The sequence below is a fragment of the Pteropus medius genome, unplaced genomic scaffold (assembly GCF_902729225.1).
Source record: "Pteropus medius unplaced genomic scaffold, Ma_sr-lr_union100, whole genome shotgun sequence".
Lineage (NCBI taxonomy): Eukaryota > Metazoa > Chordata > Mammalia > Chiroptera > Pteropodidae > Pteropus > Pteropus medius.
This window is the reverse complement of record NW_024350326.1, coordinates 481,764-490,108: the sequence shown is the minus strand read 5'-3', so window position 1 is coordinate 490,108 and position 8,345 is coordinate 481,764. Positions and strand designations below refer to the sequence as shown.

The window sequence follows — 8,345 nt, the reverse complement described above, 5'->3', positions numbered from 1 at the left end:
GCCGCATTCGAATAATTGATTGGTTCAGAAAGGGCTATGGACAGACACGTCCAGCGAGACAGGATGCAGTGCAGGGGGCCCAGAGCGCTGTGGGAGGGACAGGCAGCACACGCCCCGGGAAGGGACAGGAGCTCACACGAGGACACATTCGCTCTTCCTCCCGTGGGGCACACACGCCGGAGGCACCCGTGTGCCCGGCCCCGTGCTGGGCGGCGCTGGGACGCAGAGCTCAGTCACACATGGGTCTGCCTGGTGGGGGAGATGGACGCGACCCCAGACATCTCGGGCTAGGGACCAGGGCTGGGGCCGGACCAGGCCTGAGAGAGACCCAGGGGCTACACAGGCCAAAGGAAAAGAGGCGAGAACCAGCAGCATTGGGTCCCTGGACCCCAAGGGGAGCGTATCCCAAGAGGCATGGCGGCAACAACCCTGCTGTGTGCAGCCAGAGCCTGTCGAGGCTGAGAGGCTGTGGGGACGAGAGGGGCACAGACGGGAGTGGGCCTCAGTTTCCTCACCTGCCCAACAGGATAATATCGAAAGAAAGAATCCGGAGAGGGCCGGAGGGGCTCATCTCATCCGAGGACGTGGAATGTTGCCTGGCAAACGGTTAAGTCCCCACTAATGTGAGCGATTATAATCTCTGGAGATGACATGCCAGAACCTGGCTCCTGGGCCCTCCTCCCCGCCATACAGCTCGACCTGGCAGGGGCCCCAAGTTTCACCTATCCCAAGCCCTCCGACATGCCAGGCCCTGTGCTGGGCAATGCTGGGGACACAGTCCAGAGCAGACAGACATGGACGGGCAGTCAGCACCTTGTCTGGTTCAGGCCAAGTATGGAGAGAAAATGGCCAATGAGACTGTGTCTGATTTGCCCCTGTCCACACCAGCTTCTCCCTGGGGACAAGCCCCCCAGGAGCCAATGCTCCCAGCTGCCTGGTGGAGGATGTGAGCCATTCTGCCAACTCATCAGACCGACTTCCTTTCTAACAAACTCTTCTCTTTCCTAGCTGCAGCCTCCTCGCTCGCCCTGTAGCTACGTCGGGTGAAAGATAGCATCTGGATTCCCTCCGCGCCCTGTCTGACCTTCGTGATAACAGGTTTCTTGAACTGTAATAGTCGACTGAGTTTGCAATGCAGCCCAGTGGATCAAAGTGTGGCTTGTCTGCAAAGCACTCATTGGGTGAGGAACCAGACAGACCAAGCTAGGAACTCCCACTCTGCCCCTTCTGGGCTCAGCGACCTTCCTGTGCCTCAGTTTCTCCATGTGTTAAACGGGGATCATGACTCCCCCAGCAGGTAAGTAAGAAACACAGAAAGTAGCTCGTTCTGCACGCAATTATTAAGGCAGTGACTCCAGAACCAGGGGAACGGGGTCATAACCCTAGAGGGGCGGGGTTTAGTGAGCAGCGATCGGATGTCTGAACCTCAATCCTCGTTCTTTGCCCTCAGGTGTGACTTTGACGTTTGGGGAAAGAGCAGCAGAGGTCAGAGGTTATGAGAAGATCCTCTGCCCATACGGTGCACGCTCGTAACCCCGGAAGCACACGGTCGCGGGACACAGGGAGGTGGGAGAGGGGGACCCGGTCACCTTCACGGCGAAGTCGATGACCCTCTTGACAGCCACGAGCGCGCGCAGCTCCGCCATCTTCCTGCCTTGGCCACCTTTGGAATCTGGACACCGGGTCCCTGCCCTCCGGCCACCGGTTCCAGCCGTCCCGCCCCTGCCCTCTTCCGCGCCTGCGCCCCGGGTCGCCAGCCAATCAACGGCCGCGGGACCCGCCTCCGCCCGACAAGGGACCAATCGGAAGGCAGGAGGGAGGGGCGTGGCCGGCGTGGCCAGCGCGGCGGGACCCAGGGAAGCGCTTCCAGCGGGGGCGGGGGGACCCGGAGCGGAGGCGACTGAGAAGGGGGCGTGGCCGGGAACTAGGGGAAAGGTCATCCCCGGAGGGAGGCGCCCTCCGAGTGGGACTCCTCTCTGTCGTGCTAGACTTTTCCCAGCGTCCTCGGATCTAGCCCCTTCCCGAGGTCCCTGCCTCCTCCAAGCCAATCCAAGACGCGGCGCCGGTGCCCCCACGCCTCCGAGTTCTCCCGTGTCCGTCTCCCCATTTTCTCCATGCCCGTGTCCCCACATCGTCTCCATGCGCCCCGGTCGCCCCTCCTGATCCCAATCCCCCGTGTCCCTGTTCCCCTACACATCTATGTCCCTGGTCCACTCCGCGTTCGTGTCTCCATGCCCGTGTCCCCCAGGTCTCCACGTTCCCTCCAGGTACGCGGAGCCTCCGTGTACACCCGTGTCCGAGTCCCCGTGTTCCTCATGTTCATGTGCCCACATCTCTCCGTGTCGTCCGTGTCCGCGTCCCCACGTCCCCCAGAAAGGCAGGCGGAGCCGCAGCAGTGGAAGCTGTTCCTTTATTCTGCCCCAGGCAGGCTGCGGTCACAAGCACACGGGGAACGAGCTGATGGCATCCGTGCTCTGCAGGATCATGTCAGCCATCAGAAAGCAGAAGCCTGGAAGGAGGGAGGCGGAGGCCAGGTGGGAGACAGTGAGAGGGTCTTGGGGCGCTTGGCCGGAACGGCCCCTGGGGTTTGAGACTCCAGGGCGTCTCTGAAGTGTGTTGGGGAGTCCCTGGGAGGTCAAAGTGAGGGTTCCCGGGAGGGCGGCTGCGGAGTCTCTGCGCGGGGGAGGGGCCCCCTAGGCAGTCTCTTTCACCCTCATCCCGCTGTCCAAGTTACCCGCGATAATAGAGAATGGTAAAGCCAGCCACCCGGAAAAATAGGACCAGGAGAAGAAGACGTCGTTTTTCCACGCATTCTTCACCGTGTAGCCTGTCAAGGCGATGAGCAGCAGCAGGCCTGGGCCGCAGCCACCCGCCAGGTGAGCGGGACCCGGGGAACCGCATCCGGGTCCCACCCGGACCGCGCCCGCCGTCCCAGGCCACGCCCCCTCGGGACCGCCCGCCCGGCTCGAGCAGGCCACGCCCACCTCCTCCAGCTGCGACCTGACCCCGCCCCGGGTCTCCAGCCCCTCCCCTGGGCTGACTTCCTGGGGCCTCAAGTCGCGACCCCTGGGCCCCTGTCCCCTCCACCCGCCAGGCCCTCCCTGAGCATGGGGGCCCGCTGCCGTCTCACCGCAGAGGAAGAAGATAACACTGGTAGTCTGGCCCCGCAAGTCGCTGTCGTGGCACAGGATCCGCAGCCCCATCACCAAGCCCACCAGGCTGGAGCCCGCCGCCAGCACCATGCACGCCCCTGTCGCCGCCAGCACCGCTGGGGAGAGCCGGCCGCCTCAGCCCCGCGCTGGCGCCGCCCCCGGCCCCCGCCCCCGCCCCCACCCTCCCGTACGGGGCTGGGAGCGGAGTCGGGGTGTGAACGGGGCCTTGGAGGTTGTCAGAGGGGGTTGTTATGCTCGTGGTGGCCTCGGTCACCGAAGGGCCGCTGGATCTGAGACTGGAGGGGGCGGGGCAGGCGGGGGCGCTGCAGGATGTGTCCAGTTGTGTCAGGCGAGGGAGCCAGCTGCGGTCAGTGCCGGGGCTGGCAGTGCGGCGGGGGCGGGGCCTCACTCTGGCAGGGGATGTTGGGGCAGATGCCGCCTTTACACTCCTGCCACAGGCCACTGTGGCCCCCGGGGAAGCGGATCCAGTAGTTGGTGGCAGTGGAGAGAATCGTGAGGATATTGGCCAGGAAGCCCAGCAGGACGCCCCCGCTCTGAAGGCTCCGCTTCACCCCCATGCCAGGGAGGCCGCTGCGGGGGCGGGGGCGGAGGAGGGGTGCGGGGCACACAGGCTGTATTGGCCAACATCCCTCCCGCCCCCCAAGCCCCTCTCCCCGTTCCTTCAGGTCCGCAAGACACATGTCGCTCCACGTCCCAGCGCCCCTGCCTGAGGCCCTGCTTCTGAAGACCTGGAGATGCCCCTCCCTCAGTTCCTCCCAGGCTGCGGGCCCCTCCTCCAGCCTCCTGCCTGGGCACTTTGAGACCCTCCCTCCCCGGAGTTGCTGCTTAAGGACCCCTCAGTATTCCAGAGACCTGCATCCCCCAGCGGAATGGCCCTTAGGCCTGCCAGTCCTCTCCACCCACCACACACACCCACCTCAGTGACTCACAGCCAGCTCCCAGGGCTTCTTAGGTGCAGAGCCCAGAGGGGTGGGGGAAGGGAGACCGAGTGTCTGTGAGGCAACAGGAGTTCCAGAACCCTCTCCCAGTTGCCCCTTAAAGAGAACCACACACACACACATGCGCGCGCGCGCGCGCACACACACACACACACGCAGCTCTCCTAGCAAAGCGACAGCTCAGACTCAGATGGCAGGTCTGAGGGAGGCCCGAGGGCCATGACACCTTCTAGAAACTTCTCTTCCCTTGACCCCTTAAGCGCTCCTGGTCCGTAGCTCTGGCTGTGCCTCCCAGGCCCCCCACGGGCCCCCGCTCCCTCTACTTCTCAGCTCCAGTCTTCCTAGCGGCTCCATCCGGCACCTTCTCCCAGGTGGGCTTCCTCAGCCCCGCAGTCCAGCGGCCACGATGCTGAGATAGTTCCCGACACTCTGTCTCCAGCCCAGGTGTCTCTCCCAAGCCTCGGCCTGCAGGGCTCATCTGCTCCTGGCCGCCTCCCAGAGCCCCTGGCACCCAGCCACCTCTCACATGAGCTCAGTCCCCGGGGTACTGTCCCTGCCCCCTTCCTGCCCCTCACCCCACGAAGGCCTTGGCTTGCCGAGTCCCGGTTCCTCCACTCTCTCTGGCTCCGTCGCACCTTCCCGTCTTACGCCCGGGTCCCAGCCGGGCCTTGTCCTGCCTCGCGTCCCACCTGTTGCGTGTCCCACTTGTTGCGTTGCCAAGCTGCTCTCTCCCTTTGGTCCTCCCCCGAATGACCAGAGGGCTCTCTGGCTCCTGGAGCTGACACTACCCCTGCCCTGCTCACCCCCTGGCTCCCCATTCCGCTCAAGGAAGAGCCAGCTGTGGCGCGAGGGGTCCTGGCTCCCGCCCGCCTCTCCATCCTCATTTTCCACCAGCCCCACGTCCTGCATCCCGGCCACGAAGCACCTTGATCCATCCAGGGAACACTTCCGGCCTTTACCTGCCTCCGCCTTGGGGTCCCTTTCCCTGCATTACTTTTCCTTGGCCCATGAAGTCTCTGCGTCCTCTCTCCCCGAGCTCACCTCCATCGCAACGTGTCGGCCTTTGTCCCGGGCCCTCCCTGGGCTCCTCCTGCCATCCCCGCCTATGCTAGTGAGCGGCCTTCCCCCACCCGCCTTTCAGCCCTCGTTGGCAGGCCCTGGGTCCGACTCACGTCCGTGTCCCCAGATGCCCAGCAGACAGGACGCGCTCAGGAAAAGCCGGCAGACGGACCGAATGAATCAACGAATAAGTGACGGCGAGGCGACAAGGTCAGAGGGAACAAGTGGAGGGTGCTCGAGCAAGGCGGGGAAGAAGGGAAGGAAGGACAGAGAGAGACGCAAACGGGGAGCAAGACAGGGCCGGACGGGAGCCCTCCAGACAGCACGTGGGGGGTGGACTCTTCTGGGTACCCAGTGTCGCCCCCCCTGGAGCTGGCGTGCCGGTGGCTTACGCTGCGATCGAATTAATCAGAATAACCAGATTCTAGTCCATTTTTATTGAAGGGATGAAGAGACAAATGGAGAGACTGTGAAAGGGCCGAGGGCCGAGGGCCGAGTGCCGAGGGCGGGCCGGGCGTCTGGTGGCTCTCGATGGCGCCTTCAGAGAAGAAGGGGGCCTCACGCCCACTCTGCTGTCCTCGCCCGCGTCTCACAGGGCGTCGTAGCCAGGCCGGGGGCCGGAGCAGTGAGCGCCCAGACTCAGGCCACCTGCAGTGGCAGGCGGAGGGTTAGCGCTGGCCCTTCCCGTGTCCTCCCAGAGCCTCGGCTGGCCCTCCCAAGCTCCCGGGGCGCCAGTCACCTGCACTGAGCAAGAGGGGGATCGAAACCCAGCCCAGGAAGAAGGACCAGGCGAAGAAGGTCTGGATCTGGGGGTGACGAGGCTGGCTCCACCGCTCACTGGTGTAGACCGCCATGGCCACCGTCAAGGAGAAGGCTAGGGACAAAGACAAGAGTACCCGCTCAGCCCCTCCGAAGTCGCTCCCGGCTCCCGTATGGGGCCCACGGGCAGTCCGAACACCTTACCTGCAGCAAAGGCTACAATGGATGCGACCAGGGGCCCGCGGCCGGGGGCAGACAGCGAGGGCACGCAGGACAGGACCAGTAGGCCCATGGACACCAGGCCACACAGGGCAGCCAGGATGCCGAAGATCTGTGTCACGTAGATGTAGCCTGCTCCAAGACAAGACCTCTGAGGGCCTGTCCCCTCCAGCAATGCCCCCACGGGAGAGCCCCACCTGCTTACCTGCTGGGTGCTCATCTCCCTTCGTCGGCCAGATGCCAGAGTGAGAGGAAGACGTGGGCCCCATGGCCACGAACCAAAAATTCGTGCTCAGGGCAACCACGACACACATCAGGCCCAGGGAGCCAGCCAGCAGTGCCAGGGACCGACAGGGCTCCATGGGGACGGGGGGAGCACTGGGCTTCCGGGTCCTGGGAGACGAAGATGCTGGTGATCCAGACTCCTGGGTCTCCGAGGGAGGAGGAGGAGGCTGTGCACCTGGACTCCTGGGTCCTCTGAGCTCGAGAAAAGGCAGCCGGCAGGCGGGAGAGGCGGCGGGAGGGCCCGCGCTGCTGAAGACAAGGCCACTTCTGTCTCCCCCGGCTCAGTTCCCGGCAACCCACCCTTGTCACACACACCCTCCCTTCCTGGCTCGCACCGATAAAGTCTCCCCTCCCCGAGAGGTCCCGGTTCCCCTCACGCTGTGTGGTGGCAAAGGGTGACACATTATCATCGGTGGTTTGGTCTCTCTGTCTCAGCTTCTGCACCTCCCACCCTCGGAGCCATCCACACCAGAGGGGGCTTCCCGGAAGAGGTGAGAGAGAAGCTTGGGGGCTCAGAGGTGGAGGTGGCAAATGAGGCCAGGGTGTGAGTTAAATGAGAGGGGAGGATGTGGCCAGAGGGGACAGTTGGGGGACGTGTCATGTTTTCCTGTGGGTTTTGCAACCTTCCGTTCTGGGAGGGGGGGCACTCTAGGGGGGCCACAAAAGGAGGGGGCTGGAGGCCAGGACGCCCGGGGCCGAGGGAGGAAGGGGCGGCCGGGCAGGCAAGGGGATCAGACTCCCGAATCCCGGCTTGGAGCTCATGCTCCACGACAGGCAAAAATGGAGAATCACAGTTCTGAAAATCCCTGAAGGGTAAGACACGCCCACATCCTCATGTGATCAGTGCAGAGACAGCTCCGCTTCCAGCGGCTGGCTTCCTTCCCAGGACCATGGTGCCTGGCGGGGGGCCCATGGACGTCAGCATGAGACCCCCCAGCCCTCCGAGCACAGGCCTCCTCCCCCTACATCGACATCAGGTCCTGGGCGGCACCTCACCTGGGAGCGGGTATAAGGTGAAGGTGCCACAGCTCAAGCAGAAGGCCCACGCAAACTTGACCTCTGCAGAGCTGGAATGGCCCCAGAGAGGACCTCTGTTGTGAAGACAGACTGAGCCAGCAGTCCCAGGACATCTAGAGAAGAGGGGGACCAGGAGGCCGGTCCTCTTCCTCTGTGGGAGACTCCAGTTTGCAGGCCCCTAGCCCTCTCCCGGACCCTCGCCAGTGAGGTAACTGGCCACTCCTGAGAACATGATCACAAGGACAGCCTCCCAGAGGCGGATCCAGGTGATGAGGAGTGGGGACACAGTGGCTGTAGACATGGCTCTGGCAAGAAGCAGCCAGACAGGCTTCGGGAAGTCTGGGCCGTGGGCGTCTGGGGAGGGGAGAACCAGAGCGCAGAGCCCATCTGTGGTCTTGACCCCGTCCCACATCCAACCCCAGCCTGAACCCCATCCCTATCCTGCAGCCCAACCCCGTTCTCATTTCCAAACCCAGCTCTCAGCTCAACCCCATCCATAATCCCCGCTCCAACTCAATCCCTAAAACCAACTCTCAATTCAAAACCATCTCCAACCCCAAAACCCACCCCAATCCCTAATTGCTTCCATCCTTATCCTCCTTCAACCCCCATTCTTATTATGACCAACCCCGACTCAACTCCCACCCCCACCCAGCCAATCCCATTGTCATCCCTGGCTCTTAACAACCCTATCTTCATTCCCAGCCCCGTACCTGGATCATATCCCCAATCCCGGCCCCAGCCCAGCCCCACGTCTACTTCCTAATTCATACTTCTCCCCAACCTCTAGAATTCCTGCCTCAACCCTGCCCCATTTCACCTTCATCTCACTTCCAGGTTCGAGGCTGTAACCCCGTTTCTCATCTTCTTACGTCTTATCATAACCACCACTGAC

The 8,345-nt window shown here is 63.4% G+C and overlaps 2 protein-coding genes and 1 long non-coding RNA gene across 6 annotated transcripts in view; 1 reads left to right on the top strand and 2 right to left on the bottom strand.

Moving 5' to 3' along the window:
* ETFB (electron transfer flavoprotein subunit beta) overlaps nt 1–1,723 on the bottom strand; it is a 10,272-nt gene extending 8,549 nt beyond the window's left edge. Inside the window, exon 1 of the mRNA XM_039839598.1 lies at nt 1,590–1,723. Coding sequence (XP_039695532.1) covers nt 1,590–1,646 — 57 coding nt within the window. The 5' untranslated portion in view covers nt 1,647–1,723. The remainder of the gene's footprint in view (nt 1–1,589) is intronic.
* LOC120584021 (uncharacterized) lies at nt 944–8,345 on the top strand. Of its 3 annotated transcripts, none has more exons than XR_005647924.1 (6): nt 944–1,297; nt 1,451–4,482; nt 5,298–5,380; nt 5,615–6,924; nt 7,499–7,716; nt 8,288–8,345. It is a non-coding gene; the product is annotated as an uncharacterized LOC120584021 (long non-coding RNA). The 3 variants fall into 3 exon arrangements; XR_005647925.1 differs by lacking the exon at nt 944–1,297 and having other exon boundaries at nt 2,738–2,876; nt 3,095–4,482; XR_005647923.1 differs by lacking the exons at nt 944–1,297; nt 1,451–4,482 and having other exon boundaries at nt 5,173–5,380.
* Nucleotides 2,397–4,810, bottom strand: CLDND2 (claudin domain containing 2). 2 transcript variants are annotated; one of them, XM_039839600.1, is made up of 6 exons: nt 4,472–4,810; nt 4,090–4,129; nt 3,562–3,743; nt 3,131–3,268; nt 2,735–2,854; nt 2,397–2,627 (listed from the first exon to the last, which is right to left on the bottom strand). In XM_039839600.1, exons 3-6 carry the CDS (start codon nt 3,728–3,730, stop codon nt 2,488–2,490), a joined length of 567 nt encoding a protein of 188 aa, XP_039695534.1. In that variant the 5' UTR covers nt 3,731–3,743; nt 4,090–4,129; nt 4,472–4,810; the 3' UTR covers nt 2,397–2,487. The 2 variants fall into 2 exon arrangements, with proteins under 2 accessions (XP_039695534.1, XP_039695533.1); XM_039839599.1 differs by having other exon boundaries at nt 4,090–4,165; nt 4,473–4,810.

Bases quoted from the DNA above. Each gene is read 5' to 3' on its own strand.
- CLDND2 (XM_039839600.1), bottom strand. From the start codon at position 3,730: ATGGGGGTGAAGCGGAGCCTTCAGAGCGGGGGCGTCCTGCTGGGCTTC. The intron at 3,269-3,561 runs GTGAGGCCCCGC...GGCTCTCCCCAG, and splicing joins CCCCAACATCCCCTGCCAGA to CGGTGCTGGCGGCGACAGGG. The intron at 2,628-2,734 runs GTAACTTGGACA...TTGACCTCCCAG, and splicing joins ACCATTCTCTATTATCGCGG to GGACTCCCCAACACACTTCA.